This window comes from Salminus brasiliensis, chromosome 10 (assembly GCF_030463535.1).
Source record: "Salminus brasiliensis chromosome 10, fSalBra1.hap2, whole genome shotgun sequence".
In the NCBI taxonomy this organism is placed as follows: domain Eukaryota; kingdom Metazoa; phylum Chordata; class Actinopteri; order Characiformes; family Bryconidae; genus Salminus; species Salminus brasiliensis.
The window spans coordinates 490,894-508,233 of NC_132887.1; the positions used below are offsets into that span (position 1 = coordinate 490,894).

At 46.2% G+C, this 17,340-nt stretch overlaps 2 protein-coding genes across 2 annotated transcripts in view; one reads left to right on the forward strand and one right to left on the reverse strand.

Annotated features, from left to right (window-relative positions):
- The first annotated feature begins 831 nt into the window (after positions 1-831).
- sccpdha.1 (saccharopine dehydrogenase a, tandem duplicate 1) lies at positions 832-12,846 on the forward strand. Its single transcript, XM_072688930.1, is given in 13 exon segments — positions 832-1,004; positions 1,007-1,147; positions 5,798-5,910; positions 6,739-6,819; positions 7,202-7,331; positions 7,480-7,529; positions 7,636-7,766; positions 8,281-8,398; positions 8,639-8,758; positions 8,864-8,920; positions 9,832-9,943; positions 10,228-10,309; positions 11,324-12,846. Coding segments are annotated over 13 exon segments (1,272 nt in total). The 5' UTR covers positions 832-958; the 3' UTR covers positions 11,415-12,846.
- A 1,611-nt stretch (positions 12,847-14,457) lies between these two features.
- kif28 (kinesin family member 28) overlaps positions 14,458-17,340 on the reverse strand; it is a 24,158-nt gene continuing 21,275 nt past the window's right edge. Inside the window, 1 exon segment of the mRNA XM_072690190.1 lies at positions 14,458-14,622. Coding sequence (XP_072546291.1) covers positions 14,458-14,622 — 165 coding nt within the window.

Genomic DNA, 17,340 nt, shown 5'->3' on the forward strand with positions numbered 1-17,340 from the left:
GTGTAAACATTAGACATCTGAAATTATCAGTATATTTAGGATTTTTTAATTAAATGATTAAACTTCTGTGTGTTTTAATATAAATCATGACTCAAATAAAATAATAATAATAAATAAAATATGACTCATTTCCGTATTCCTTACCGTCTCTCGGCGACACGCCCCGCCCAGGCTACAAACGGACCAATCAGAAATGAATCTGCTGTTTCTCTGTGGGCAGGGTTATTTTAGCTGATCGTTAAACCCACATTTAACGCATTTCTCATTAGTTAATTAACACAACGCGAGATCGTGATCGACCGGATTTCAGATCATTATAATCTGATTATACTGATTTAATAACGGCGCGAGCTCCTGTTTACGATTCTGACGCAAGTCCGTGTTCTCTCGACGTCGTTTGGAGGACAGGCTGCGCAACCAGCGCGGAGAGTTGATCTTCATTAAACAGACGCTGATCTTCTTTATTCCGCCCGTTTTCCGACAGAGCCGCCCACCTTAGCGGAGGCTGGTCAGTGCAGTGGTCAGTGCAGTGGTCAGTGCAGTGGTCAGTGCCTCATTCATAATCATTTAATAAAATAGTATTTTATTATACTTTATAGATTATGATTTATTTACTGTATTAATTAAACTAATAAAAAACAACTACAGTAACTATTACTACTGTAAATAATCAAAACAGCATCCAGTGAAATATTACTGCTATTTTAAATAATGTGTTTATAATTAGTTATTTAAAATATAATAATAATAATAATAATAATGATAATAATCCTCATTATTCTTGTAGCAGTATGTGGGACCAATCGCTGCTCGGGGGCGTGTTTTCTCCGGAATACGGGTGTGTTCGGGCCCTGCTCCGCTGCAGTGTGTGTGTGTGCTGGTCCTCAGTGTGTGTGTGTGTGCTGGTCCTCAGTGTGTGTAAGAGTGTGTGTGAGTGTGTGTGAGTGTCTGTCCGGTCATGGCTGAGTCTGGCTCTCCGCGCCGGTATCACTTCGTGGTCTTCGGGCCTCCGGCTTCACCGGCCGCTTCGTGCTGGAGGAGGTGGCTCGCTGCGCGGGGGAGACCCGGGAGGAGCTGCGCTGGGCGGCCGCGGGCAGGAGCAGAGCCCGCCTGGAGACCGCGCTCAGAGAGGCCGCGGAAACCCTCGGTACGAGCTAATCACTCCAACCCTGAGTCTCACCCCGCTCTGCTCACTCCCTCTCGCTCTGCTCACTCCTCTCTCTGCTCACTCCCCTCTCTCTGCTCACTCCTCTCTCTCTGCTCACTCCTCTCTCTCTGCTCACTCCTCTCTCTGCTCACTCTCCTCTCTCTGCTCACTCCCCTCTCTGCTCACTCCTCTCTCTCTCTGCGCTCACTCCTCTCTCTCTCTGCGCTCACTCCTCTCTCTCTGCGCTCACTCCTCTCTCTCTGCTCACCCCTCTCTCTCTGCTCACTCCCCTCTCTCTGCTCACCCCTCTCTCTGCTCACCCCTCTCTGCTCACCCCTCTCTCTCTGCTCACTCCCCTCTCTCTGCTCACTCCTCTCTCTCTGCGCTCACTCCTCTCTGCTCACTCCTCTCTCTCTGCTCACTCCTCTCTCTCTGCTCACTCCTCTCTCTCTGCTCACTCCCCTCTCTCTGCTCACTCCCCTCTCTCTGCTCACCCCTCTCTCTCTGCTCACTCCTCTCGCTCTGCTCACTCCTCTCGCTCTGCTCACTCCCCTCACTCTGCTCACCCCTCACTCTGCTCACTCCTCTCTGTCAGCAGCAGCTGGGGGTGACTGGTGCCCGTGTGTACCAGCTGGACCTGTACTGCTGATCATTTCACCAGTCAGAGGAGTGAGCAGCTCAGGGTCTGCTGTCTGTCAGAGAGTCACTGTCTATTTCTAGAGATTTTCTCTAAGTTGTAGGTGATTGTAGCTGCTGAAAGGGTCCTGTTCTATTGGCACTTCATGTTGCATGTTTGAGGGAATAATACAGTACAGTACAGTATAATATTATCTGTATATAATCAGTATAATATTCTTCTTTATTTATGAGATCAATGCATTTTTATGCTTTATTTTTTGCATCCCCCTGAAATCATGACCCCCAAATGGATTGACGTCATCGAGGATCTTTATCATCAGCCCTCTACGTCTGATTATTGCTGTGTGAGCAGTCTGATCACTCTATAAACCTGAGATTCTTTAATGTACTAAAAAAAGCAGTTGGGTTTATCTGCCCCCCTCCCTTCTGTGTTCAGTCCGTCCTCCCCCAATGATTATCGGTCCGGTCAGCCTGCCCGAACAAACTCGCGCTCTGTAGGGCTTCAACACTGACCACTGGAAAATAATAAATAATAAAAGCTTAGAAAGCAGGACGATCATGTTCTCTCTAGATCAGGAGCTGTGAACGAACTCAGTGTCCAGTTCCACCAGGTATGATGGTTTTGCTTTCAGATCTGATTAAAGCTGGTAGACGCTGCTGAAAAAAGCCCAGGCTGGTTAAGCTGGTTTAACTGGTTAAGCTGGTTTAACTGGTTGACCAGTACAGGGCATGTTTTAGTCTGAGTTTGATGGTTTACCTTGACCATCAAAGACCAGCGTTGACCCTCGAAAATCAGCAGGATCGCTGCTCTGCGGCTCAGTGTGGGGTACTGTAATCGTGCAGAACCTCGGGGAGGTTTACCATCTCCAGTAACACAACAGGCCTCTGATGCTGAACACTGTAACACCACGGAAGACGAGCGTCCAGACCTTTTACTGTCCTGCACCGAAGTGGTGGAACAAACTTCCCCTGGGTGTCCGAACAGTCCAACGCTCGCTGTCCTCAAACCCAGACTGAAGACCCTCCTCTTCTGAGAGGACTTGGGTGAAGAGTAGAGTATTATGGTCTGTATATTTGTGTTTAGTAGAGTCTAAGATTAGAGGATCTGAATTTTAGTCTATTTAAACCAGCTGAGGTTCTTCTTCAGTAAACAGTGAAGATCTTCTGTAAGAACTCTGGAGAAGAGCGTCTGATAAACGCTGTAAATGTAAATGTAACACTAAAATGCTAAATTCTGACACAAATGTAAAATGCTAACACTGAAGATTAAAAGGAAATGACGGGGCAGAACCTGCTGCTAATGTGAGCTCACTGATAAACACGGCGCTGACCCATCAGGAGAGGAGCCAGAGTATCGGATCTGGTCGGACTTTGCCTCAGTCGTGTCACCCAGTTCTGTTACACCTAGTTCACCTGATCTCCTTCCATTCCGAGTGTATCAGCCAATCACAATTCAGTAAATAAAATAACTTAAAGTTAAAAAAAATCTCATTATTATTAAAACAGTCTCATAATGACAAATACACTATATAGACAAAAGTATTTGGACACACCTCTTATGCATGCAGGGTCTGCCTTTCCTCACATTAGTGAAAGAATGGGTGATTCTAGAGCTGGACAATATGAGGATATTTTATCATATGGTGATAAATGTTATGGTGATACAGTAAGCTGTTCTGATCATATGGAGGAGACTGTTAGTGTTAATAAACACTGTTCAGCTGCAGGGTTCATTACTAACAGTGTGATTAGACTGAAGGGTTCATTAGATGAAGAGCAGCAGATGTTATAGAGTAGAAATCACTGGATTCAGTACAGGAGAGGATCTGAACAGCAGTTTATAATAATCTGATACTGAAGTCTTTAGTCTGATTACATGTATCGTGATAAATATGTGGTTCTGAAGAGCTCACTGAACTCCAGCGTGGTTCTGTATGTAATAGGAGACACCGCTGCACCAACAACAACAAGTCAGCTGGTGAAATTTCCTCCCTCCTAGATCTTCCTCCATCAGCTGTGAGTGGTGTTATTATTGAACAGTGGAAGAGTTTAGGAGGAACAGCTCACAGAGAGCAGCTCAGACACCGAGTGTCTGTCAGACCACGTAAAGTTACAGAGCGGGGTCAGGGCCGAGTGCTGAGCTCAGAGCAGAGTGCAGAAAAGCCTCCAACTGACTCAGTAACTGAGCTCCAGACCTGCTGCTGCTGCTGGTAGAGCTGCAGAGGGGGACCAGCTCCTTATTAATAATGACTGCGGGGTTAGAACGGGATAGCATGTGAAAGCTCCTGTAGGTGGAATATATAATTGGAATACTTTTGTTCATGTGCGTTGGATGTGTTGGAGTCTGCTGTGGAGGCTCTGCTGAAGCGCTGCTCGCTGGTCTCTGAAGGGCTGTTTTGTGTTCTCAGCAGCTGATGGAAAATTGTGTTGCACTCACATGATCCAGCCTGTTTGAGCCCATCTCCACCCTGAGCTTTTCGGATCTTCCACAGCGCCAGACCAAACAGTTGTCGGCTTATTTTAGTCACGGAAAGCCCCGCCGGTGACTGAAAGGCCATGGACGGACCACACAGAACCTGTGTTCTCACAAAGCTGACCGAGCCAACAAACTGGGGGCTGTAGGACGTCCTCGAGTCGTAACGAGGTTATGTCCTGAGGTCCAGCAGATGGTATAAAGCAGGCGTTCTCAGACTTGTTGTAGGCCACATCCACTGGCCCCCACTGTTTTAACATTACATAATAATCTGATCACTGGAAAATCTGATTTCAGCAGTAATTAGTTTACAGTAATGTTTACATGCTCTAAGACTCTACAGGAGCCCCTCCAAAATCACATTTCTTAATGAATACGTGATGTAGATCTTTACCAACAGTAAACTCGCCGTGCAGGACCAGACAGTCAGACTTTGTGTTGGTTGTTTGTCCCTGTTTAAGGTTTTGCCGCTGAAAGGAGCATTTGGGGTTCACTGTTAACCAGGAAACACTTCTTCACACCTTCGCAACCATGCAGGGCTGGACGATATGGTAGAAATACTGTATCAGGATATTTGTTATCACAGAATAAAAACATCAGTAGCGACAGATTCTGAATCAGATACTGTTCAGATCCTCTCCTGAACTGAATACAGTGTTTTTTATTGAACATTTGCTGCTCTTCACCTAATTAATCTTCATCTAATTACAGTTAAATTACAGTTTTCTAAAAGCACTAAAATATCCTCCATATGCTTAGAAAAGCAGATTGTCTATCACAATACCAAAATGTATCACGATACGATAAAATATCGTCATATTGCCCAGCTCTACATACAATCAACCAATTGACTACACCCTATCAACCACCTGACATCACCTTGCAACCAAATGGGATGCTAAGGCAACCACCAAACACCATAACAACTACATGGGATACCATAGCAGACATCTAACACCACCCTTGCAATCATGTGGGATACCAAGGCAACCAATTAGCAACACCCGAGCAACCATATGGGATAAAGCAGCACCCTAGCAGCAACCTAGAGGGACACCAAAGCAACCAATTAACAACATGACAGCAACCACCTGGAATACCAAAGCATCCACCTACCAACCATATGACACCAGTCTGGTAGACTGTAGGAGCTGCCCGGCGACACCAGAGCAACTCCTTTTTTTTGGCCATGCAAAGTTTAAATTGGTTAGAAAAAAAAAAGAGCCATAGATCAAGAACCCCTGGGGTTCCCTAGACCCCACTTTGAGAACCAGGGGTACAAACGGTTCAGGAACATCCTCTGTCTGTTGTAAACATTTTCACATTTTCTCCTAAGCTGGTTTAGAACATCCAGAACCTACAAACCAAACAGGTTCTAGACTTCAGTACGGATCCGTTCTTATGCTTTGGGAATTGTGGGAAACCCAGTACAGAAACATGCAGTTTTTAAACATCCCAGAACGTCTTCCTTTCTCGCACCGTTACTGATACAGAGGTTCTGAGACGGGCCTGTCTCTGCTCTGTGTGTGTTTCTGCAGGGAAGCCGGAGCTGAAGACGGAGGTGGACATCATCGTGGCTGATGTGGACGATGCAGAGTCGTTAGCTGCCATGTGTAAACAGGCGGTGATTGTCCTCAACTGTGTGGGTCCAGTAAGTGTCCAGCAGCACAATGCCCACAGTGGGGAGCGGTTCTGTACGTGATTAGTTTATGGATGACCGTTAAGCTCCTGAACACTGCACTGTGCCCTCAGCACTGTCTTCACACACACACACACACAGAGCAGTTCATTCTCCTCATTGTGTCACACTCGGAGAACCCAGCAGCCTCAGCGGTTATGCAACGATCATGAACGATCAGCTGCGCCCACTGAACTTTAGAGCTACCTGCAATCTGAGCTGTGATGAGAGAAACGCCAGAATCCACTAAAACATGCAGTGTAGCGTTCATTTACACTTCATAACACCACCTTTATAAAGGGCTTATGAGGGGGTTTATTAATGCTTATAAACGCCATGAAAGCATCAGTAATCAGTTCTAACATATTACCACAGACCAACAACAGGATACCATAGCAAACACCTCACAATGCCCTCAGAACCATGTGGGATAGCAAAAGCAAATCAATTAACAACACCCTATCAACCACATGGGATACCATAGCAACCACCTCCCAACATCCTAGCAACCTAGAGGAATACCAAAGTCACATCCTTCACAGAGACACTTTTAATACCCACTGTTTATTTACTGTTTAACAGATTGCAGAAACTATTTCTAAAATGTGTGTTAATGATTTATTATTTAATTATTATTATTATTATATCATTATTTATACTTAAAACATTTCATTTAAACCGGGGTGCTGAAACTTTTGCTATATTTACAGATTTCATTAGGAAAATGTGCTTTAAATGAGAAAGCTTGTAGCTGATGTGTGTAACGCCAGCCAGCCTGTTGAAGCACCCGTTCCCCTCCAGTACAGGTTCTATGGAGAACCGGTGGTGAAGGCATGTGTGGAGAACGGAGCGCACTGTCTGGACATCTGTGGAGAACCTCAGGTACGTCTCAGCAGCTGCAGAGCACACAAACCTTGACCTTCACCTTTACATCATCAGTTCTGACTGAGGTGCAGAGCTGCGGCCTTTAGCTCTAGCTAGTGTTCAGCAGCAGTAACCTGGAGGGTGTGCAGGTACACACATGGTGGGAGCATCAATAGAGACGTGTATAAGAGTGTGTGTGTGTGTGTGTGTGTGTGTGTGTGTGTGTGTGTGAGGGTAGTAAAACAGCTTGTGAAAAAAGTGGATCTCCTCAAAATCGACCTCACAACTACAACTGCAGTGTTGATGAAGTGTAACGGTTCTGTACGGAGAACATTTCGGTTCTTTAACATGTATTTACACTGTGAACTGTGTGTGTGTGCGCGCACGTGTGTGTGTGTAGTTTCTGGAGAGCATGCAGCTTAACTACCACAGTCAGGCAGCTGAGAAGGGGGTGTACATCGTGGGAAGCTGTGGTTTCGACTCCATCCCTGCAGACATGGGCGTCCTCTACACCAGGGACCAGTTTAAAGGTGGGTCAGCCCTCCTCTGGGCTGGAGCTGCTCGGCTTGGCCGCTTCCAGAGCACCGTGCTGGAAGCTCATGCTGGTGTTGAACAGTCCATAGTGTGTGTTCAGGTTCTGGTGGGTGGGCTTTAGTCTACACTGTGCTGTGTTTGCAGGGACTCTTACAGCGGTGGAGAGTTTCCTGACAGCCAGTTCGGGACCTGAGGTTGGTGCTGTTTCTACAGCTGACTGTGAGCTGTGTGTGACCTGCTGTGTGTGACCTGCTGTGTGTGACCTGCTGTGTGTGACCTGCTGTGTGTTCGGGTCTGCAGGGCGGTTGCATCCATGACGGGACGTGGCAGTCGGCTGTGTACGGCCTCGCGGACAGCGGTAAACTTCGCAGCCTGAGGAAGAAGTTCGGGCACAACCCTCTTCCTGTGGTCGGGACGAAGATTAAACGAAGGTACGGATCAGCAGCAGCTTCATCACTGACTGATCTGCTGATCACACTGCATCGGGGGGGCTTCTTATGTCATGATGACCTGGGATACCATACACCAATCCTACCAACCACATGGGCTACCACGACAACCTCTTAGAGAGACCATTGCAACCACATGCTCACTAACACCATACCGCTTACCTAGCAACACCATAGCAATAACCTGGGATGCCATAGCAGCCAACTATCAACCAGAATCACCGCCCAGTAACTACCTAGCAACACCATAGCAACCACCTAAAATATCATATCAACTACTTAGCAAAAAATGTATTAATTAAGTATGTTAGCAGAATTGTCAGAGCTGTGGGGCCCAGTGTAATATCTTTTTATGGGGGATATACCTCAGAATATCTCAGCACAATTCAAAAAACTGAAATAACCTATATGAATGAATATATATGTGTGTGTGTGTGTGTGTGTGTGTGTGTGTGTGTGTGTGTGTGTGTGTGTGTGTGTATGTGTGTGTGCACAGGGGTGCCCTGTTCTTCAGTGATGAGATCCAGCAGTACTCTGTTCCCTTCATGGGTGCTGATCCCTCAGTGGTGAAGAGAACCCAGAGGTTCCTGTGTGAGGAGCACCAGGAGTCTCCGGTTAGTAACAGCCCTGCGTCTGACCTGCTGATACGGTGTAGAGCAGTGGTGTAGTTAATCATCTGTACATGTTCCTAATAGTAAATGAAGGTGAGGAGCAGCCAGTGAGGGTTATTAGGTAATGCAGGTGAGCTCTGGTGCTGCCCGGTCAGCTCTGGCTCTCTGTAGCCTGTGGTCAGGTTGGCCTTTTCAGGTGGAACAATTATTTGAATTTGAGCGGTTTCTGTGGCTCTTCCTCAGGTTCAGTATGGAGCGTACGCTGGGGTCGGAGGAGTGTCCTCCGTCGTTAAACTGCTCTTCGCTGGTCTGATGTTCTGGTTTCTGGTGAAGTTCAGCTTTGGCAGAACGCTTCTGATCAAGGTGAGGCACTGTTTACATTCTGAGGGTAATTCGTTTCTTACTGTCGCTGTGGTCAGACTTTCTGAAATTCTGGACCTTCTCTTCTCTTCTCTTTTTGGCTTGTAGTTCCCAGAGTTTTTCTCCTTTGGCTTCTTCTCCAAGGCTGGTCCAACAAGGAAGCAGGTATTTTGCACTATTGCACCCATTGCTGACACAGATGTGCAAATGCACACACACAGCTTGTCTAGTCCCTGTAGAGAAGAACTGCCAATAGAATAGGACTCTCTGGAGCAGATCAACATCATGACCCTATTGGCTCCATGCTGTGGAGCTGTGGAGCAGTGGAGGAGCTGTGTTCTCTGGAATGATGGTGGAGGAGCTCCATCCAGTACTTTTGATGTGATGAGTTGGGGAGCTGGTGAAGCTCTTGTTGCTGAGTGCAATCAAATCCTCACAGCAATGCTCCTCCAGAATCTAGTAGAAAGTCTTCTTCTCTGGACAGCAGAGACAGTTACTCCAACAGAAGCAGGATCAGCTCTTTTAATAACCCTGATTTCAGAAGAAACAATGAATGCACTCACTATAGAAAAATCAATCCCAGCACATTTACCCACTATAAACCAGTTAGACCAAGAACCACAGATACCAGTCCAGAGTGTGTACCACCACACACACACACACACACACACACACACACACTGCAGTGTGTAAAGGAGTTGGGATCAATCAGTCCAGAAAGTCTGATTATAGAATCTGATACTGAAAATAAATAGATTAACTAATAGATTAAATAAATAGATTACCAAGTAATCAGCAGCTCGTCTGATCTAAACTTTGGGGCTGGATTATTATTAATACACACACACACACACACACACACACACACACACACACACACACACACACACACACACACATCAGATCGGATCAGATCAGAGTCGGCTGATGCTCTGCATTAAGAGTCAAAATAACTGGATGGGGAAATTCCTACTGAGGTTCAGCAGGGATTTTTTTGTTAACAATTTTAAAATCACATTTTCTAACTTGCTGTGTGTGTGTGTGTGTGTGTGTGTGTGTGTGTGTGTTTTGTGCAGATGGAGGGATCTTCTTTCCGCTTTGTGTTCTATGGAGAGGGCTACACTGAGGGTCAGGACCCGTCACAGGGGAAACCTAATTCCAAGATCCGTACACTCGTCCAGGGACCAGGTGAGCAAAACACAAGACCTTCCCACAAGACCTTCTGACTCAGTCATTATCTAGAACATCACAGTTTGGTTCTTGTCAAAGTGTCTCAGATTCTTACGCTTATCCATTTTTCCTGCTTCATCACCTTCATCACCTTCAAGACCTGACTGTTCTTCATTCACTGTCTAATAGATCCACCCCTAACAGGAGCCGCTGGACCCAGATCAGTGTTCTTCACTTCAGCTGGTTTTAATGTTATGGCTGATGGGTGTAATCACTTTTTCTTGTGCGCTGCTGTTTTGCAGAAGCTGGTTATGTGGCAACACCTATCGCCTTGGTTCAAGCAGCGATCACCATCCTGAACGAACCTGGTTCTCTTCCTCAGAAGTGAGTGAGATGTTCTCTTTGTGTTCTCACCTGCTGAGACGTAGGAGACAGTAATGAGCCTTAGAACACTCTGACCTCTGATGAGGTCATTGTGACCAAGTAATTTTCCAGATACAAGTGTAGCTGGAAAATCTCCATAGAAAAGCTCTGACCAATAGAATGGGCCGCTCTAGAGCAGCCATGATCACATGACCCTAAGATCACCGTGTCCTTTGCCAAGTGGGGGCTAGAGGGTGGAGTAATAGAGCTCCATCCAGTACCTTTGGGATGAGTTGAGTGGCAGAACTAATTATCCAACATCAGAACCTGATCTCAACAATGCTCCCAGTCTCATGGGGCTGAATACAATCAAATGCTCTTCACAGCAATGTTCCACCATCTAGTGTAAAGCCATCTCAGAGGACTACTGCAGTAAAGGAGGACCACCTCACAACTGCTACCCCTGACATCAGGAGACTCAGTCTACAGCTTAGGAAGAATCAGAAGGAAATACAGTGTATGGACAAAAGTATTGGGACACATGCTCATTTTGTTTTGTCTGAAATCAAAATTATTAAAGAGATTTTATCCTGCTTTTGTTGGGGTAACTGTGCTGGAGGATTTGTGAGGATTTGATTGCATTCAGCAAGAGCGTTAGTGAGGTCAGGATGTTGTATGGTCACCACCTGACCTCATCCCCAACTTACCACCTACCACCTTATCCTAAAAGTGCTGGATGGAGCTCCTCCACCATCATTACACAGTTCCTCCACTGCTCCACAGCTCAATGCTAGGGGGCTTTATACCCCTCTAGCCCACGCCTGGCATTAGGCAGCATGGAGCCAATAGGGTCATGATGTTGATCTGCTCCAGAGGGTCCTATTCTATTGGCAGGACTTCTTCTCTACAGGGACTAGACAAGCTGTGTGTGCATTTGCACATCCGTGTCAGCAATGGATGCAGTAGTGTTTTATCATTGTATGGGTCTTTCTGTGGGCCGTGCTCTTACCCTTGTAATCTCTGTTAATTCTGCAGGGGTGGGGTGTTCAGTCCTGGAGCTGCTTTCGCCAAGACCACCCTCATCGACCGCCTCAACAAACACGGCATCCAGTTCTCTGTGCTTTAAGGCAGACCTCTAGCGCTGGTCCATTTACTCACTCGGACACGGGGAAAATTACCCAAATACTTTAAAGACCTGGATACACTAAAGACGTGCGTTTAGGAGGGGGTTATGTTATATTATGACTTTAAGCTGGATTCCTGTTAGGGCTGGGCGATCGGGCATAAATATAATATCACAATACTACAGAATACTGATACTAAAATTTTCACAATCCACAAAATAACAATATTTATTTTCTAACATGAAAACTGTGAATGGACCGCATATCAAACCTACAGTACAAATATTTTAAATATATAATCTTTTTTAATATTGAATTAAATATCGAAATGAAACTGGCAGTTGATTGATGTTCTTCTAGCTCTACCACTGCTCAGAAAAGCATCTAATTTTGTCATAATTTGAATCTGGCAGATTTATATTTCACTTCATAGTGTATCAGAATTTCATAATGAATGGACGAATAAAAATGCTCTAAAATGATTTGGAATAAAATCTTTGTACATCAACGTCCATTAAAATTTAAGTTTTTTTCTTTTTAGGTTTAATTTGAGAGATTTTGCACATTAGCGATGATAATACATCAATAATAAGCTTAAAATAATTGATAATGTCCTCAATACAGACTGAATTAGAACATTTGTAATGTAATAAGTGTGTTTTTAAGCTGTTTTATATCCAGTAGGGGGAGCTAGTAAAGTCATAGGTACAGGTAGAGTCAAATGTGCTGCCCATTTGAGCAGTCCTTTACATGTTAGGCCACCGAAGCCCTGAAGATCACAGGGTTCTCCACCCAAAGGTCAGTTAATCGATGCTGTAGCGTGATTGGTCCGATGCCCAGCCCTGAAACCTGCTCAGGTCTCTCTGTCCTCTTCGTTGATTGAGCAGCTGAGGTGTTGGAGGTCTTTGAGGGCGGGGAGACAGCAGTTAGCTCCTCGTTGTTCGGAGCAGTGATGGGTTTTAGTGTGTCCAGGTCTCTAACCTGGTTCGTGCTGTGTGTTATATAACCTGAGCTGTGTTCGCTTCCGCTCGCCCCACACCGCTCAGCTGCTTGCTCCCATCGCTCTTCACTGGACCTGGTTCTGCTGATCCTTCCTGTTTGGGTTCCTGCAGGGTAGGCAGGGTTCCTCTGTAATGGCTGTATTTTGACCCCCAGTTACTTTTGCACTAATAGACTAACAGCTGCAGGTCTGAGAGAGGAGAACTCAGTGGGAATAAAGAGGAAAAGTTTTGAAAAAGGTTATTTTGATATGGTGATTGTTGATCTGAATGATTAGCGGACCTTTTGATTGTGGAATAGAGATTTAACAGCTTTATAAATGAGTTCATTTCACACCCAAGTAAAACCTGTATAAAATGGAATATTTTTGGGAATGATGGTGGATACAGAATGAAAAGAAATGAAACTGCTTTATAAAACATGTCTAATCACCAAGTGTCTCTGTTTATTTCACCTAGTACCAGTTTAACCAGAAAAACTGAGCCCAAAGCCAAGCCAGTCCAACAGCAGAGCCGCTGAGGGCTGTTCGTACTGGACAGTGCGCTGGGCTGAAGGTATCTGATTAACTTTGTGAAGTATCCTCCAGAGTCACAACCACAGCCTAACTACTCCTTACCGACTCGCTGACTGATACACACACACACACACACACAACGAAAGGAGCAGTTCAGAGAAGAGTTTGAGTGTCCAGACGTGTTCGGTATCAGACCCGAGCTTCTTTAGAAGAGGTTACTCTCCCGTCCGGCTCGGACTGCCCTCAGGTCTGCAGTTTCAGTCTCTCTGTAATCGAGTCTCCCCCAGTTTCCCCTGATCATACAGGTGTATCAGTATTAGTATCAGCGCTCTAGTTCTCAGGAGGGTTTCAGATCAGAGTGCTTTTCTGAATAAGCAAACCCACAGAACACAGATGAGGTACCTCAGCGTTACGGGACGGTCAGGGAGCGGACCCAAGGGCAGAGAGGAAGCCTGTAAGGACAGGCCCTAATCTGTGAGGTAAGGTTAATGTATGGGTGGTTAGTTTGACTGTGGGAGCTTTTGTGTACTTGTGGGAGAACCAGCAACCCTGGCAATGGAGGTCCAACACCTTACCACTGCACCACCAGCAAGCACAGGCAATGGGTGGAGCTGCACCCCTTAAAACAATGAGATAAAAAAAGGAGGGAAACCAAACAAAGGAGATGCCAAGATGGTGTAGCTCAGACTGAGGACAGTTAGCACTAAACCACTGAAGAAAGCAAATGCCTCTCTCTCTTGCTCTCTCTCTGAAGGAGCTCTTAAAACACAGGATCAATGCTTCACTCAGACTCTGTAGCTGTGATCTCTTCAGCTTCTCTCTTTCACAACCCTGTGATCTTGTTTTGCAACTTTTCTTGTTCTCTTCTTTCAAGACTTCCTTTTTCAGACTGTTCCCTTTCTTTCTTTCTTTCATCTTTTCAAACTTCTTTCCTTCTTTCTTTCTTTCCTTCCTTCTTTCTTTCCTTCCTTCTCTCACTTCTCTCACTTCTCTGTACCGTACCGGTCACCCCTCTACAAAGGTGTGACAGAGCAGGGCCCTTTGTCACATCTTTAAATGCTGTGACCACCAGGTGCGTCTGGTTTGCACTGATTACCTCTAGGATCTCTGGGGACTGGAGTTCCCTTGAGTAACCGTGCCTCCCCACTATCGCCACCTGCTGGTAGGTGGCGGCAGACACTGACCCCTTACACTCAGTCTTATTAGACACGGGGTGTTTAATTGTAAGGGATAATGAGAAAGAAAAACGTAAATAGTACATTAAATAGTATATATTATATAAATGATTATATGTATTAAAATGGGTTCAACAGCTTTAAGAACTCATCCTTTCCTCAGTCAGTGCAGCTGAGTAATAAAGGCAGTGGGTTGTTCAGGTAAGTGTGTGTGTGCGTGTGTGTGTAGGTGTATATATACTGTAGAGTCCTGTACTGTATATGAAGCCATTTTTCAACACCCTGTAGGAGAAGCACTCCTTCCCGGTCTGGTCTGAAGCATCAGGAAAGCCGCAGGTCCGGACGGGCTGACAGCTCTCAGCGCTCCGACCAGATTCCAGACTTTTCCCTCTTCCTGCGCACAATTGCAGCCACGTCCTGCTTCAGTGTGGACACACACTTCTCCAGCTGCTCCCCGAAGTCCTTCAGCAGGCGGGTGTGTTCATCGACAAACAGCCGGAGACCCAGCAGGTCCGCCTCCTCCTGCCACACACATTCAGTCCTCTTTATTTGCTTCACTGTTCGTTTAACCAATAGACACACCTGGAACCCTAGCAACCACCTGGAAATTGCTTATGCTGCGTATGTCTTCCATTAACAATTCGGAAGACATTATTGGGACAGTGCAGGTAGTATTTGGAGACAAGAGGTAGTGTTGGGAAAGTGGAGGCAGTTTTAGGACAGTGGAGGCAGTATTAGGACAGTGAAGGCAGTATTGGAGGCAGCATTGGGACAGTGGAGGCAGTTTTAGGACAGTGGAGGCAGTATTGGAGGCAGTATTAGGAGAGTAGAGGTAGTAGGACAGTGTAGAGGTAGTATTGGGACAGTGGATGCAGTATTGGGACAGTGGATGCAGTATTGGAGGCAGTGGAGGCAGTATTAGGAGAGTAGAGGTAGTATTAGGAGAGTAGAGGTAGTATTATGACAGTGTAGAGGCAGTATTGGGACAGTGGAGGCAGTTTTAGAAGAGTAGAGGTAGTGTTAAGACAGTGGAGAGGTAGTATTGGGACAGTGGAGGCAGTTTTAGGACAGTGAAGGCAGTATTGGAGGCAGGACTGGGACAGTGGAAACAATATTAGGACAGTGGATGCAGTATTGGGACAGTGGAGGCAGTTTTAGGACAGTGGAGGAGGTATTGGAGGCAGTACTGGGACAGTGGAGGCAGTATTGGAAGCAGTACTGGTACAGTGGAGGCAGTATTAGAGGCAGTACTGGGACAGTGGAGGCAGTATTGGGACAGTGGAGGTATTATTAGGAGAGTAGAGGTAGTATTAGGACAGTGGAGAGGTAGTTTTAAGACAGTGGGGGCAGTTTTGGGACAGTGGATGCAGTATTGGAGGCAGTATTAGGACAGTGGAGGCAGTATTAGGACAGTGGAGGTGTTATTAGGAGAGTAGAGGTAGTATTGGGACAGTGGAGAGGTGCCACCTACCAGCTGCCACCTACCAGTCCGGCCAGCGGGTCCCCCACCCGCCACCACCCATGGCTCACCCGCCTGCCGCTGCTGCCTGTTTGGTGGCCGTGCTGAAACCTAGATGGACTCGTGTCTGTCTGCCACTATTATTATCACCACTATTAACTTTCTGTTGTTTCTGGTTTAGTAATTTTTATCATTAATGTTTAAATAGTTCTGATCAGAGGAGAACGGGTCGGGTCCCCCTTGTGAGTCTTGGTTCCTCCCAAGGTTTCTTCCTCCAGCTCTGAGGGAGTTTTTCCTTGCCACTGTTGCCGTTGGCTTGCTCACGGGGTCTTTGATCCTTCATGTTATTTCTTCTTTCTTCTCTGTCTCTGTCCTTTATTAAGTACTAATTATTTAAAGCTGCTTTGTGACGACAACAGTTCTAAAAAGCTAAAAAGAGGTAGTTTTGAGACAGTGGAGGCAGTATTGGAGGCAGCATTGGGACAGTGGAGGCAGTATTGGGACAGTGGAGGCAGTATTGGAGGCAGTGGAGGCAGTATTAGGAGAGTAGAGGTAGTATTAGGACAGTGGAGGCAGTACTGGGACAGTGGAGGCAGTCTTAGGACAGTGGAGGCAGTATTGGAAGCAGTACTGGGACAGTGGAGGCAGTATTGGAAGCAGTACTGGGACAGTGGAGGCAGTATTGGAAGCAGTACTAGGACAGTGGAGGCAGTATTGGGACAGTGGAGGTATTAGGCGAGTAGAGGCAGTATTGGGACAGTGGAGGCAGTATTAGGAGAGTAGAGGTAGTATTAGGACAGTGGAGAGGTAGTTTTAAGATAGTGGAAGCAGTATTTGGACAGTGGAGGCAGTATTGGAACAGTGGAGGCAGTATTAGGAGAGTAGAGGTAGTATTAGGACAGTGGAGGCAGTATTAGGAGAGTAGAGGTAGTATTAGGACAGTGGAGGCAGTATTGGAGGCAGCATTGGGACAGTGGAGGCAGTTTTAGGAGAGTAGAGGCAGTATTGGGACAGTGAAGGTATTAGGAGAGTAGAGGCAGTATTGGGACAGTGGAGGCAGTATTAGGAGAGTAGAGGTAGTTTTAAGACAGTGGAGGCAGTATTAGGACAGTGGAGGCAGTATTGGGACAGTGAAGGTATTAGGAGAGTAGAGGCAGTATTGGGACAGTGGAGGCAGTATTAGGAAAGTGGAGGTATTATTAGGAGAGTAGAGGCAGTATTGGAACAGTGGAGGCAGTATTAGGAGAGTAGATGTTGTTTTAAGACAGTTGAGGCAGTATTAGGACAGTGGAGGCAGTATTGGAGGCAGCATTGGGACAGTGGAGGCAGTTTTAAGACAGTGGGGGCAGTTTTGGGACAGTGGATGCAGTATTGGAGGCAGTATTAGGACAGTGGAGGCAGTATTAGGACAGTGGAGGTATTATTAGGAGAGTAGAGGTAGTATTAAGACAGTGGAGAGGTAGTATTGGGACAGTGGAAGCAGTTTTAGGACAGTGGAGGCAGTATTGGAGGCAGGACTGGGACAGTGGAAACAGTATTAGGACAGTGGAGGCAGTACTGGGACAGTGGAGGCAGTATTGGGACAGTGGATGCAGTATTGGAGGCAGTATTGGGACAGTGGATGCAGTATTGGAGGCAGTATTGGGACAGTGGAAGCAGTATTGGAGGCAGTATTGGGACAGTGGAGGCAGTATTGGAGGCAGTATTGGGACAGTGGAAGCAGTATTGGGACAGTGGAGGCAGTATTGGAGGCAGTATTGGGACAGTGGAAGCAGTATTGA